This window comes from Nelumbo lutea, chromosome 1 (assembly GCF_056320005.1).
Source record: "Nelumbo lutea isolate HS-2025 chromosome 1, American lotus-T2T, whole genome shotgun sequence".
NCBI classification, from domain to species: domain Eukaryota; kingdom Viridiplantae; phylum Streptophyta; class Magnoliopsida; order Proteales; family Nelumbonaceae; genus Nelumbo; species Nelumbo lutea.
Window position 1 is genome coordinate 104717783 of NC_142684.1, and position 16243 is coordinate 104734025.

The 16243-nt window shown below is 34.9% G+C and overlaps 1 protein-coding gene across 1 annotated transcript; it reads left to right on the forward strand.

The window, feature by feature from the left end:
• The first annotated feature begins 9539 nt into the window (after positions 1-9539).
• Positions 9540-12719, forward strand: LOC148876558 (gamma-glutamyl peptidase 5-like). The gene is made up of 3 exons (XM_088963852.1): positions 9540-10133; positions 12099-12248; positions 12353-12719. Exons 1-3 carry the CDS (start codon positions 9825-9827, stop codon positions 12626-12628), a joined length of 735 nt encoding a protein of 244 aa, XP_088819978.1. The 5' UTR covers positions 9540-9824; the 3' UTR covers positions 12629-12719.
• Positions 12720-16243: the final 3524 nt, after the last annotated feature.

Here is a 16243-nt window from a genome sequence, read left to right on the forward strand (position 1 = left end):
TGTTGTTATTCATAAGGATAACTGTGAGGTTAGTGTGAGATGCGCTCCGTGAGGAGCAAATTCTATTTTCACTCTTAAGGGCAAGGCCAAATGTCAAGAATTTACATATGCGCCCCACAATATATCCCAACCCTGTATTGGAATCATGTCCCACTGACAATCTTGGAAGATGTTTCCAATGCATGTGGGGCGCTCTTTATGGGAGGAGATGTCATCTCAAATTTCACCACATGACCGTTCTTTATCTAGGCACTACGCACTCAGTAGGTTTCAGCATCCATCTTTCCAACTTCCATTTCTAATTCATAAAATGACCTATTATATCGGATTTCATATATAATATTGTGAGGTATGGTCTGGATCAATGGATCATATATGTATCTCATTCAACTCCAATTCCAGAATGATCCATAGTAAATGTTTAAAATATCGCCAAGTATTGATCTTTGAATCCATTGAAAGATGAAAAGAAAAGAGATAAATAGTCTACACTCCACCTCAGAATTCTGAATAGGCATCAATTCACTACAACGATTCAGAGATTTTACCAACGGAATCCATCAATTAGTCATACCAGACAATCAAGCACTCCAGATCTACTGCCCACAAATTGCTCCGCTTTTTTTACCCACAAAACACCATCGGAAACATCTTCCTATAAATGATAAAGGAGATATTCTCACTGCACAGTTGTAATATCCCGTGAATAGGGATGTAGAATGGGCAGCAGATTTGAACCCTACATGATACTACCAAATATAGATGTGATCAATCAACTCCCATAAAGGGGCCCAATGATTTAAATTTTAAAACACACCATCAATTTTTCTAAGTAAATTAGTAGGGGACCCGTGTGATGCACGGGAAAAACACAATCTCTAATTTGCTGGTAAAAAGGATCAAAAGGATATATTGAATGTCGGCCACTGGTAAATTTTCAAAAGTACATATACTAAATTCTTGAGTTTTTAAATATATTAAATAATTTATTTTCTTTTTTAAATATATTATTTACAAAGTTACACTAATTTATCTTTTATTTTCAATATAAGTTAATTAATAATTTCCTTTCCTAAAACTTTCCAATATTATACTAATTTATATTAATAACAGAAATAATTTGTGTAATTATTGGTTCAAATTAACGTTTTCCTTTACCAATACTAATTTATCTTTAATAATTTAAAATGAAAATCATAATTTTTAAATAATTTTCCAAAATCTATCAAATGTAATAAAATTTCCCAAATTTCCAAAATATCCTAATAATTTTCAATAATTATTTACTACATTTTAAAGAAATATTCCAAAATTACATTATTATATTTTTTATTTTCTTCTCCAAAATTATGATATTTTGTTTGACAATTTGTAAACTCCAGCAACTCTTTCCTGGAGCTATAATTGTTGACTTTATTTTTCAATTTTTTAATTTTTAATTAATTTTAAATGACATTTATAAAGAAATTATTGGTTGAAAATTTTGTATATTCATTGATTTCTAGTAATTTTTCTGGAAAATAACACAATTTAATTGTTAGTGTAATAAAATTAATTTTAAGAAATTGTAACTATAGTAAAATATTTATTATAATGATTAGTCTATTTAATTACTACACCAAAATTCCAATAATAATTATTAGTGTAATAGTTATTTTGAAAAAATAATTAATTTAACTACATTAATAATAATTATTGGAATTATAGTTATTTCAAAATTACTGTAATTATAGTATTTTGAAAATAACAAATTTTACTATAATAATTAATGTAACTTAATAATTAGGGGTGGATGCGAACTGAGCTTTTCACGAGATATTCGAACTTGGCTCATGAAAAGCTCAACTTGGCTCGGTCCAGACCAAGCTTCAAATCGAATTCAAGTTGGAATACCGAGCTCATTTACTAATTGAGCCGAGCTCAAATATTATGCAATTCGGTTCGTCAGGCTCGCAAGCCTATTCGAACCCTGTATATATATATATATATATATATATATATATATAATATTCTTATATACTTATATAATTTATATTTAAATTTATTGGTGTACACACTATTGTGGTCCCTATTGTATTTTATATTTTCTTACTTTATCTAATGCCTAGGATGGAACAAAGAGAAAACCCTCAATTGAATCTTGAAGACTTGAACTGCCGAACTCAAACTAGTTTGAGACAAAACTGCCGAACACAAAACTGCAAGTCTGCAACTATGAGAGACGAGTAGAGAGCAAGTGCGAGTGCGACTGTGCGAGTGTGCAACTGAAGGGATAGGATATCCATCACATGGATGCCCAAAGATTGCGGAATAAGGGGGCGAATTTCAAAAAAATTTCTCTCCCTTCAACTGGGAATCGCATTCCCTATTTAGAAAATCATATTTTCAATGATCATTCTTGAACCATAAACTGAACCAGATCTGAACCAAAAGAAGTAGGAAGGGACCAATGGAGGTGTTCATGCCCAAGGAATGATCCAAAATCTGCTCCCACTGAAGATGGCACAGTGTAGGATGGAGCAGAATCAACAGTGTTCTTCCAAAAGAACTTGACCCTTCGCAAGAATCAATAGGATGGCTTGTGAATAGAGCTCCAAACAATCTTTTCCCCAAAAGATTGAGATCAAGATCAAATCTTCATTACTCCTGCAGAAAGTAGGAGATCGAACTGCTGGAGGCGGCGGCTGCAAGAAGGAGGCAGCAAGAGAGTATCCGCAGGGTGCAGAATTCTCTCTTCTTGTAATCTCAGCTCTGAAGACAAGAGTGTGTTGGTTGCATGTCTAAAGGCTGCCGCCCCCTTCCTCCTTTTATAATCTTAAAGGGATCAGCTCCTAATCCCATTAGGAGTTGGAGATCCAAATCATATTTGGATTAGAAGTCCCTTTAAATGATAAGGGATAACTCTTATCTTATCTACTGATCAGATCAACCGTCTCCTAATCTAATTAGGAGGCTTCCAGATCTAAATCTTATTATTTAGATCTTGGACTCTTTAAGTGACTAATCAAATCAGCCCAGTTCGAAATGGGCTTAAGGCCCATTTAAGGTTATGTATTCACTTAGCCTTCCAAATTGCTGCCCAGTTGGGGTTCCTTGTATGGCGTGAGACCCAAACATTGAGACCCAAACATTGACCCACATGGGTTCAGCCCAGCCTTTGTTACAAAGCCTAACCGAATATACTATTATGGACAATGCACCCCCTGAAACCCATCTTATGGGCTCTATGGGCCCAACACTTACCCTAAGTGGTCCCTAGGCCAAGCCACCTTGTAACACCCAGGGACTGTGGGCAGATGCAAGATTAGTATTATCCTCAATGGTCTTACACTTAACCTTTCAGCCCATAATGATCATACACTGCCCGACAAGAGAAGACCTCTCCCTCGGCTGCAAGGAATAGTGTTGCACTCTTTGCTTATGTGGATCCCGGGAAAAACCTTTTGTAAATCATTTCGAAACTATATATATACATATATATATACTTTCATATCTCATATAAAATATATTTTGCAAAACAAATCTCAACGATTGAAATCGGTTGCCAGCAGTCTTGGTTTTCATCAATGAAAGTGCATCCCCGATCATTACCTTTGTCCGACAAAGGGGTTAATCCAGTCACTATGATCACCCACTCAGATGAATTCTTATGCTGTCCCAACATACCTAGGTTTTGACCCCCATTAAGGATCTCACTGATTGGTATATCAAAGACAACCCAATCCGACACCTAGTGCAGTATCATATTTGAGTTTAGGGATCGGGTGTAACTTTCCAGTTTTGCCCATCAATCTCCAAGGTCCAGGGCAATACTGGAAATCTGGTCCAGTTCATAGATTCAATTAATCCTACATTGTATGTGCCTAGGGTCTCACCCTGGCAGCTGAGACAGGCCACCCCAACTGACTTGGTGGCACCACAGTGTCAGCCTTGTCAGGGTAGGTCTCCCCAGACCGACCCACTGGCTATGAACATTCTAAACTAACACGAGTCTCATTAAGTGTCCAATTTAAGGGTATTACAAAGAAACATACCAAGGGAACATGAATCAAATATGCACTTTTATTCATTTACAATAAACTCATAAAGTACATCATTCTGATTGAAGCTAAGGGCATACAAAACTGTCTAACAACAACAAGTGAAGATGCCGCCGCCAAAGAGGACTGATTACCTACTATCTGCAACTCTGCAACTCCAGGTCTTCTTCTTCTTCTTCTTCTTCTTCTTCTTCTTCTTCTTCCGGATTTTCTTATGGCTTCTACAGGGACTTTGTGATTTTGGTTCGTCTTGCAAGTTGCATCCATGCCATTAAAAAAGGAATTTGAAATAAGTAATTTTTAGTTGAAAAATAATAACATTCATTCTGATTTTCTACAGGTCATTTTTTAATTAGAAATGAGGATAATTCTGATTTTCTACAAGAATAATAACATTCATTCGGATTTGAGTTCAAGCTTGAGTAGGCTCGAATCATTTCGAGCTCGAGCCGAACCAAGCTCGAATATAAATGTTTTTTTCATGCCGAATTCAAACTAATATTTCTAGTTCGAATCGAGCTCGAGCCCGAATTCGAGCTTGATGTTTTATTGTCAAGATGAGCTCGAATAGTCAAATATTCGGCTCGGCTTGGCTCGTCTCCACCCCTATTAATAATTATTATTACACCAATAAAATTACATTAATAAATTTCTGAAAATGTAAATTCCAATGATAATTATTATCAGTAATACAATTCCAATAATAATTATTGTTATAAATTTCCATAAAATAATAATTTACACTAAAAATTCAAACATAATTATTTCTGTAATAAAGTTAATATGAAAAACAAATCTGTAATTTGAAATAAAACTTTCATTACAATAATCATTGTAATTGAGTTATTACAATAAAATTCCAATAAGATTTATAAGTGTAATAAAATTATTTTGAAACAAACTGTAATTATTACACTAATAATTATTATTTGAATTTCTGTATTTCAAAATTACTGTAATTATAGTAATTTCAAATAACAGATTTTATTGTAATTTATAATTCTGTAGTAATTATTATTATTAAATAATGGAAACTTGTGTAATTTAATAATTACATTATTGGGATTGGTACAAAATGGAAATTTGTTATTTATGTAACAATAATTATTACTATTAATTTCCATTATTTTAAATCAAGATTCAAAGTTTTTTCTATTATTAATTTTTCAAAAATTATTAGATAATAGGAATTACTATTTGAGATTATGAAAAAAGGAATTAGTTAAACTACACTAACAATTATTTTAGTATAACAATTATAATTACATTGATAATAATAAAAAATTCAATAATTATAAATTTTCAATAATGACAATAATTTTCATAATATTCCAAATATTAAAAAAATGTCATAAATTTCCAAAATTGCAGTAATTTATTTGTTATTTTCAATTAAAATTAATCAATAATTTTCTGAAAATGTAATAATGAGAATTATACCAATCTTCTGAATAATAAATTATTAATTTTCAATAATTATTTATTGGTTGAATGATCAATAAATTTTCAATAATTTCAGTAATCTAATGAATAATCCATAAATCATCCATAATTTCCTAAAACTACACCAAACTATCTTTCATTTTCGAATGAAATTAATTAATAATTTATAATTATCTGAAGTCATAATTATAATTTTTAGAAATGTAATTATTTCAATATCTTTTACCAACAATCAATTACTAAAATTTTTAGAAATTATTGATAATGATTTACTGATAAATATTAATAGTAATTTATTAATAAATTAATTATTTGTATTTATTTTCAGAAATTACTATTATTATTTTTGTAAATTTAAATGAATATTATTGATTAATAATTATAAATAATAAATTTATTAAAAATAATAATGCTTTAATTGTTCTAATTTATTAATTATTGCCTTGCTAATTAACATATTAATTATAGATTATTGTAATATACTTGTTTATTAATTAATGCATTAGTAGTTTATTAATTATCTCATTTACTAATCTGGTTGGACTGGACCTGTTCTAAAAATAGACCAAACATTTGTAGTCTAGGGTGTTCGTCAAAACTCTACTTGTCCCATTCTCTTCAAGCATTTTAGGAGGGATAGGATTGGAAATATGAAATCAGGGATGGAATAGGATTGGAAATATAAAATCAGGGTGTTAGACGAATCTATTCTCTTCAAGCATTTTTGAGAGGAGATAGGATTGGAAATATGAAATCAGTGAGGAATAGGATTGAAAGCCCCCAAACTCTACTTGTTCCATTCTCTCCAGACATTCTAAAGGGGGATTGGATTGAAAATATAAAATCATTAAGGAATAAGATTGAAAATATAAAATATAAAATTAAGGTGTTGGACGATTCGTCCATTTCTTCTTTTTTTTATGAATGGGTAAGATACCTCCTTGATTGAATTCAGCGTCAGAACATTGTCTTTATTAATCCCTATTTTCTCTTTTGTCAAGCTTTCGCCTATTGATCCACCCATCACATCCCTAGTACTAAAAACAGTATGCGGTAATAAAACCCTAAATTCGAAGCTTTTATTAGTAGATCAACAAGTTTTGGTTAACTTCCTCTTTTGGGCAATCTACGTAGATAAACACTTTATAAAACGGCTTCGGCCATCCCACGCTTGACACGGCTGAAAGCGAAATGAAAGAAGAGAAAAAAAAAGAGCAATGCACAACCAGCAATTAATTAACTTTCTCCCTACTTGTCTGTGGATTTATAGTCAACGGAAATCGAACACTAATTCTCTGAGAATCCTCTTCTTCGGGTGGTGAATATGATTTGGATTAATGGTATTGTTTGTTTGTTCCTTCAACGAAGGCACCGGATTTGGCTTTTCGACGTTTATGGGGACCATGTCTTCTCATTTTCTTTATATCTTATTTAATCCATGAGTTCAGATTTGTGCCCCACAATGTCCCAGATCATATTTCTGCGGTGAGAACATCTCCTTATGATAGTACCAGAACCGATAATATTATCATTGAGATATACGGTAGGGATGTGCTGTGGGACGTTGTGGGGCGCAGATGTGAACTCTTAATCCATTAATTAATCCAATTCGATGAAAAAAAAAAAAGAAGACTTCTAAAAGTCTAAGGCCCATTTGGGAGGGAAGAAGCAAGGTTTTTAAAATTGAACCGGACAACGAATTGGTCAGGATCCGGTTCTCAGGTCAAATAGTCCAATCGTTTGAACTGAATAGATGGCCCATTCTGACAATAAATAAAAACAAGTCAAAACCGTTGGACAGTTTGAACGGTTCGACCGCCTGAGTCAGCGGTTTGTTAACCAAATCAATGGTTTTGGGCAAAATAATGGTTCTGGGATAAAATGGAAACGTTCACCTGATCGGTTCCCTTTTCTGATCCAACCGTCTGGTCCAGTCTGGTTTTTCGAAACCATGGGAAAAAGCATTGATTGAGCTACTTTTATTGAACCACTTTGAAGAAGTTATTAAGGGCTGGTTTGGGACGGTTGAGCTGAAGGTTCACCTAAACTGGTTCAATTGCGTCGAAGTGTCTTCCCAAATGGGAACTAAAAGGAATAAAAGAAAAAGAACTAAAGAAGACCAAAAAGCCAGTTTTCTTCTTAAACCATGGTTCTAAAAAAATGACCCAAAAATAAAACCATTTTGGCCACCGGTTTTTAGGTTGACGGTTTGACCATCCGGTTCGAATGGATAGCCCGTTCTAACAACAAAAATTTAAAAATAATTAAAAAAAAAAGTCAAAATCGTTGAACGAATCGACGGGTCAACAGTTCAACCGCCCAGGTCAATGGATCATTGACTGATTGAACATTTTTTTTACCAAAAACCAAATTTAAGATAAAATGGAACCACTTGCTTGAACAATTTTTGGGACGAACAATCCAATCATCTAAGTCAACGGCAGTTTAAAAATCATATCCTAAACAACCCTGCTTTTGAGCTTTCCGGATTTTTCACCAACGTAACTTATAGGCTGTTTTGTGTGGGACGTAGGGGTGATCATTCTTGACCCGGCTTATATTTTGGGCAAAGACTTATCATAAGTGCTTAAGCCTGACCCCGCCTATGATCACCCTTATGTGGGGCCCACATTATATATGAAGTCGTGATAAAACCCTACATACAAGGTGATCAGATCTGCTACCACCAAAACTAGGGGTGTAAAAGGATCGAATTTGAATCAAATCAGGCCACATTCGAATTTGAATTCGATTAGAAAATCTAATATCCGAATTTGATTCGATATTCAACCGATATTTGAATTTAATTAAACATTTGAATATTTGATTTGAATCAAATTCGACCAATTAATTATTTGAGGTAATTAATTAATATATAAAATAAATATTTTATTTATATAAAGTATATAAGTATATAAATTAATTATATATTTAATATTATATATTATATATAAAAATTAAATAATCAATCGAATTCAAATATTTATCAAATCGAATCATGTTAAATCTCGAATTTGAAATCAAATTTTCGAATACCGTTAACACCCCTAAACAAAATGCTCCCAACTTGTCCCAATTGACTACTGTCACTGGCTTGTTGTTACATTGATGATAAGCAATGGCTTGTTGGTAGAGTGTTGAGAGTGTTTTATTCATGATTTTTAAAACCGGACTGGACTGGATGATCAAATCGGAAAAAGCGGGAACCGATCACCTAACCGATTCTGTTTTCCCCAAAAATTGGATTTTCCTCCAAAACTATTGATTTTGGTCAGCGAACCGCTGAATCAGACAATTAATCATTTGAACCGTTTGAATGGTTTTAACAGTTTTTTTTTTTTTTTTGAAATTTTTTATTTATCTTTCAGAACGAGCTGAGCATTCGGTTCGAATGATCGGACCGTTCAACCCAATAACCGAACCCCTGACCGGTTCGGTCACGGGGTCGGTTTTAAAAACCATGATTTTATTGGATAGTAAATCCCTATCCACTTAGAAAGTGAGAGCATGTCATTTGATTTAGCACAAATATTATAATTTGCCACCATGCATGCGCAAGTAGAGAACATCTAATACGGACCTGATAATATGTCTTGACCGTATATAAGGAAGCAGATCCCAATTCATTCAGGACCATCACCGGTTAGAATCGTGCTATACATTTTTTTCCGGCAAAAGGGTATTTCCGTCGATAGCAGCAAGGTGGCATTGAGAGAGTGCCACGTTTGAGTTCTACAGTTTAACGTGGTTTAAGTCAGAAGTGAGAACTGAGAACTACCCAAAAAGATACTTCTTTTTTTTTTTAATTAGGTCTAATTATCTAATTAAACATATATTTACAAGGCTGTATTTGATTGTAGTGCAATTTTGCATGTACTAATTGGAATGCGCATAGAAATTCTGATTTAATTTTATTTTAAAGTATCGTTACTTTGAAACAAAAATAAATGATAATTTACATTTAATATTATTATAATTTTGCATTAACTACAACAAACGAAGCGTTAAAAATCAACCAAAGAAAGAAAGCCACATAATCGCTACGGAAAACCGGACAAGGCAGTGCGTTTCCACTCCCAGGCTTCCAGCTAAACAAATTATGACTTAACGACGGCAGTTGTGTAAACTTGCTATATGGGAATTCGAATTTAATCCCAAAACAGGAGAGGGTATATTCGTAAATTAGGGTGGCCATCGGGCGTTTTCGGAAACGCGCTCGCTTAAATAGGCCGATTGCGCAGCCCAGCAGTTGCACACTTTCTTCGTTTCTGATTGAGAGAGAGAGGGGGGGAGTCGGAGAAGAGCGGCGTGGGCGTCCGGCGATTGGTGGGATTCGAAGAAATGGGTGAGAAAAGATTCGCTGTTCTTCTCTGCGCCGACGATTCGGACTACGTCAAGAAGCTTTACGGCGGGTATTTCGGGATATTCGTGGGAATGCTGGGGGACGACGGCGAGACCTGGGACAGGTACAAGGTGGCCGCCTGCGAGTTCCCCGACGACGATAAGCTCGACTCCTACGACGGGTTTGTGATCACGGGCAGCTGCAGCGACGCTCACGGCAATGAATTGTGGATCCTGAAGCTGATCAATCTGCTGAACAAGTTGGATTCCATGAAGAAGAAGGTTCTGGGCATTTGCTTTGGCCACCAGGTATGGGCGTCTTTTCTACCAACAAACAACCAAGAAAGGGCTGTTTCTGATGGAATTTATGAATATTCAGATATATTGCAGATCTGGTTTATCGTTTAATTTCGTTTTTGTTTAATACATTGGCGCGATCGGTCTGATTGTTGTTCATGCATGTCTCCTGTTTGTTTCTATCTGATTATCCAAATCGTCTTGATTTGGGTTCAGAATTTAAGACGGAGGGGAGGATTTGGATTTTCAGTTGGACTAAAGTAGACCTACCTAAGAGCTGATTACCCAAGATAATCAGGAGTGATGGTCATTTAGTACGTATGAGACCCGTTTAATGGGGAAAAGATGTGGTGGTTTGTAAGGCTTTTGTCTTTGGGTGGGATGAGTGATGGAGTGAGGAGATGGAAATCCAGTGCGAACCTATCAGGTGCGGTCTCGGTCTGGCACGTAGAAGTGCCGGTGGCCTCATATCCGTCCGATTATCTGACCAATACCGGCAAGGAAATCAGGGGGTACCGTTGAGTCTCTAATGCCACATTGCTATCAGGTCGATACGATGCCGAAAGCCTCAAACCCCGTTATTTCTATCTAGGCAAAAAAAGCAGGGAACGAGAGTTACGGGATGTGTGGTAAAATCTAAAAAGAGAATTTAACCATTTAACCCTATCATTTATTGTATCCTTTTGATCAATCATTTATCCAAGTATATACAGTTATCCGGGGGTAAATTTTAATACTTAATTTTAATTAAATATTTCAATAAATCATTTAAGCCTTTTTGATTAATCAGGTAAAATTATATAATGATAAATGAAGGGACAGGTTTGTCCCATCATGTTTTAGAAATTTAGGGCTTTTTATTTCACCTCATAAACCATAATTTTTTTAGAATTTTTTTGCACCAACAAAAAACTTATTTACCCAAATCTAATGGAGCCAGGAGTAGCTGAGGACAAAATCGTGGAATCGGCTTCAGCCTTTACTGCCTTGCATTGAGAATATCTCCTTAAGAATATGCTTTAATTCATCAAAGGATGGTTAGAACGGTGCGGGCTGGAAGCCGATCTCCAAAATTGTACACACTGAGCTGGGCTATCTATCATGAGTGAACACTAGCGAGTCGAGAACAAATGGGCCCATATGAATATTGGCATGTTCTCTCGCTATAAGGGTATTACTTGAGCCCGGATTGGCTGGAGACAAATCATGTACATCGGGCTGGGTTATTTATCACATATGAGTCTTAGGTGGGGTCTGCAATGGGCATTGGTGTGTTAGGTAACCTAGCCCGTCATTCTCTTTTGTGGGACCCATTAATGTGAAACATGGGTTGCTTTCTTTTTCATTTTTCATGGGACTCACCAACTCACCAATCCTATATTAATTTATGATGCACTTAGTATTGTTTATGGCCTAAATGGGATTTTCAAAAGCATTTTTATACTGTATATATGTATATGTATATGTGTAAATGATTGTCAATTATTTTTTTCTTATATAGCTTTATTTAAACATGAAAAGTTAAGGTTTTATTTGGCAAGTCTTTTTTAAAAGATATTTTTGAAAGAAATGATAGTCAAAAGACGATATGAACTTTTGTGTCCAGGTTTTTAGCGACATGAAGACTATTTGGCTAAGTGTCCGTCTTCCCATGTGAAAACACGATGAAAAAAAGTTGAAAATAGTCTCAAACTGGTAATTAGATCTTTTTACAACCAAACCAAATGGGAAAGGACGAAAACGTGGGTTGCACGGCCTGCCGGAAAGACATGGTCAGGCGGGGCCTAAATAAGGTTTTTTCTGCATTTTAAAGCGATTATTTTTTTTTTCAAACAAAATTTTGGCCGATTTTTAGCTTACTCAAGTACAAAAAGCGACTCGCAATCGCAAACGAGGCTTAAATTAATAAATAGCGTTAATAGTATGTTGATATAAAGAATGAAAAGGTGATAGGAATTGTGGAAGTGGTGGTAGCAGATATTGAGCCGGGCATTGGGAGGAAAGACGGGACGTGCAGGGTCGGGATGGGACATTGGAGTGAGAAGCGTCAACCTGGCGCCCAGCAAGCTTTTCTCCGCCCTCAAATTGCCGCCCCGGCTACCCATCATCGAATGCCATCGAGATGAGGTCTGTAATTCGGTTGCCTCTTGTTGTTGGGTTAGACTTAAAAAGTGATTAACATATAGAGAGAGACAGTAGGGAGATGAGACAATGGTGTGAATTGAATGTAGGTGAAGGAATTGCCTCCCGAGGCAGAGGTGATGGCGCGTTCTGACAAGACAGGGGTGGAGATGTTCAGGTATGGGGATCACATGATGGGGATTCAGGGCCACCCCGAGTACACCAAGGACGTTTTCCTCAACATCGTCGACCGTCTCCATCAGCGCAACCTGGTTGATGCCTCCCAACTTGAGCTGGCCAAGCTAAACGTGGAGCAACGCGACCCAGACAGCGACGCCTGGAAGCGACTCTGCAAAGCCTTCCTCAAGGGTCGTCTTCTGTTGTAGTAATAAGTAAATTCAATTACCATTGGCAATGGCATTGATCACCCATGTAATTTGTACATAATCACATCAAGAATTACCCTTTTTATTATTATACTCACTTGTTCTGATCTTTATGTCCATTGATATACGGCTATGCGCCTCTGTGTCTGAGTCAGCGATAATCGTAAAATAGAGATACCACGCCCCACACCATTGAGTATTGAAATTGTTTCCTGAAGAATCTCTTGTGACCCGCCAAGAAAACACGGACATATATCACCATTCACCAGCAGCGAGATTGAAATATTATTTATTTGTATGGTGCTGAGTTTAGTTATGACACCCGACGACTATCGTAATGCTTCGACTCCCAAGTCAGCAGCCTATATAAATATAGCATGGTTACGCGCATGCCTCAAAACTCTAATTCGCTTCTACACGACTACACGCCACGCTAATCTTTCTGTATTTCTATTTAATTTTCTTCTTAGATTGATGAGACGAGACTTGAGAAGACTCCAGTGGCAAACTTATCTATCAAAGTTCACGAGTTGAGTTTCAGTACCAAAGCATGGTGTTGGTGGTCTCTCAAAACTCAAAACTCAAATGCCCAAGTTCAATTTCATTACGAAAGCATCCAGTACTGTAACCGAGCACCAACTCTTAACTTAAAATAACCGGGTTGCATTCCTCATTCATCATAATCTCACACAAGTGGTAACCAATCAAATAATATATTTATCAAAATTCAGGGGTCCTTGATTGGTCAAAAGCCCTTCTAGGAATCATGTCTTTTCAGCATCATGAGTTTTTCCCTCTCCTATCTGTCACTAATCCACATATATTGGGAAACTGGGAATTCTGCAACTTCCTGTGGAATCAGGATTTGATCCTCACAGAGCATGCCCTACACCAACCTCAGCACTAAGAGATAGGGGTGTCAATTGGACTGAATTTGCTCCGATCCAATTTAATCTATGTTGAGTTCATTATAAATAGACCAGATACAATCCAATGGATATTTTGGATTGGTCCAATTTAATATCTGGGCTGTCTAATCTGTTCAGATTCATTTTGATTTAGATTGGTTTTAACCCAAGTCAAGTTCATCAACACCTATATTCTTATTTTATATCAATGGACCAGATATTGGCTTAATCCAACCCAATCTAATATAAATTTATTATGGACGGACTAGATTCAATCCAATCTAATAAATATTGTGGATCAGATTGATCCAATCCAATATGTCTTATCGGTCCATCCAAATTGATTTTGGACTATATGAGATCCAATCCAAAACCGGTCCATTGACACCCTTACTTAGAGCTACACATTGAGAACATTTCTATACTTGTAAGTTGTTATTAGTGGGGAGATGCTTCTAATGCATGGCTGCGATGCGTTGTGGGATTGGTGTGAGGTATGCTCCGTGATGAGCAAATCTAAATTTCCTATACCAAAATGCAGCTCTTTCTCCCTCGGACTGGACAACGATTCCTAACTCAACCAATGGAAGATTATGGAAACATGGGACACCAACCTGAGTTCACATCTGCGCCCCACAGCATGCCTCAAAGGTGCCTCACATGCACATCTCAGCCTGCATTGGGAACGTATCCCAAAGTTGTCATTGGGAGATGTTCCCAATACACCGTTGGGAATTGGGATGTGTTATGAGGCACAGATGTGAATTCCTCCAACCTGACCATATCAGTTTAAAGAAAGTACAAGTTCGGATATAGGGAGCCTGGATGCATTAGAAACAAAGTAGGCCAGGCAACCTATCAAGAGTGAATACGCCTGTGTTCCCTATACATGCTTGGATACATTAGAACAAAATACTGATTTATTCGCTCTTAATAGGTTGCCTAACCTACTTTCTTTCTAGCCCATTTGGTCCTAGATTCGGGATATGGGTCCATGAGTATAAAACACTAGCATGTTCACCCTTGGGCTCCATTTTGTTTATGGAATCGGGAGGGAAAATATGGAATATTCCTCCCTTCTCATGTTTGGCTTCTGGGATATCATGAAATGGGATGGGAAAAAGGTGGGATTATATATCCCAATTCTTGGGATGTGGTTTGGTGAGAAACAAGTTGGAATGTAGGGGAAAACTTATTTAACAAAAAAAAAAAAGCAGCTTCCTTGTAGTATTTCTAAGAGTTAATTCTTAATTATTTAATAACATCTTAATAAAACAATTTAATTTAAATGATTAATAAATAACTTAAAATAAATTATTAATATATAAGTAATTTAATAATTAATTACTTTTAGAATAAAACATTAAAATTATTAATTATGTCATAACTCATAAGTGTTACTAAAATAAAATATTAATATTAAAATATAAATTAAAAAATAAAATATTGATTACTATTAATAATCCATTCTGACCCTAATTGGGCCCATTTGATGGGTTTGGGATTTTAGATTAAAACCCTATAAGATATCTGATACTCAATACCCAGTTTTATTTAATGTGGGTACCCGTTCCCAATACCCAATTATATATAATGTGATACAATATATAGTATAAAACAATTTATAATAAATAATATATCAAGAGAACTAAGAGGAGCCCTATGGCCTATAATGTTCTTGATTGGTTAATTTGCAAGTTTGGGGCATTTGGTTACGTTCAAGTCAAATCCAAGCAATACTTTTAGGTGAGTTGCTTGTTTATGAAATTTAAATTTTTATTAGTTAATTTTAAAATTTTATTAATGTAATTATTATTAAGTTTAAGCAGATTTTAAATTAATATAATTAGGCTTTAAGATTGCAAAATACAAATGGTATCTATTTGTCTAAATTCAATTAAGACCCAATTGGTTTGGGCAAGTTAAGTCCAATCCAAGTAATATTTCTATGTGAAATATTTGTCTATGAATTTTTATTTTTGATCAATTAATTTAAAAAAATATTGATGTAATTATTTCTAAATTCAAATGGACTTTAAACTAATGTTGTTAAGATTTGGGATTTTTAAATGGTACTTATTTGTCTAAATTTAGATTGAGACTCAATTGGTCTCGGTAAATTCAAGTCCAATCCAAATATTGTTTTTAGGTGACATACTTGTTAATGATTTTTAAATATTTACAATTATTTATAAAATTTTGTTGTTGTAATTAAGATTGTAAATGGTATCTATTTGTCAAAATTCAAATTCAAACTCAACTTGAAATGCTAGTCTTAACTCTTAAGTGCTTTAAATCAAATTCGACTCTCACAAGGGACAGGGTTAGTGGTTATGACCTTATGGGTAGGGGGGACGAATATAGACTACCCTCATCCCCAAGCCTCTAACCCCTTATGATGTCAAAATAAAAAATAAAAAATAAAATCAGAAAAAACAAGTGCCTTAGAATTTGGTAGGTTTGCTCATGGTTGACCAAACCATGGGCAAATTATTGAAACCCAATTGTTTCCTCGGTTTTTGTAATGTTGAGAACCAAAGCCGAACCAAAGTAATTGATTGGTTCAGCTTTTGATCGATTCGCTTCTTTGATTTTTATATTTATAATATATATAATAGATAAATATATAAATATATGATATGTTAAAAAAATATATATATACTAATCAGTTCAATTAATAATTTTTTTATAGGTTATTTGAAACCAC

What these genes read in the sequence shown, in the direction of transcription:
- LOC148876558 (XM_088963852.1), top strand. Translation starts at nt 9,825, where the DNA reads ATGGGTGAGAAAAGATTCGCTGTTCTTCTCTGCGCCGACGATTCGGAC. An exon ending in GCATTTGCTTTGGCCACCAG is followed by an intron (nt 10,134 to 12,098) that starts GTATGGGCGTCT and finishes TGGTGGTAGCAG; the next exon opens with ATATTGAGCCGGGCATTGGG. An exon ending in TCGAATGCCATCGAGATGAG is followed by an intron (nt 12,249 to 12,352) that starts GTCTGTAATTCG and finishes AATTGAATGTAG; the next exon opens with GTGAAGGAATTGCCTCCCGA.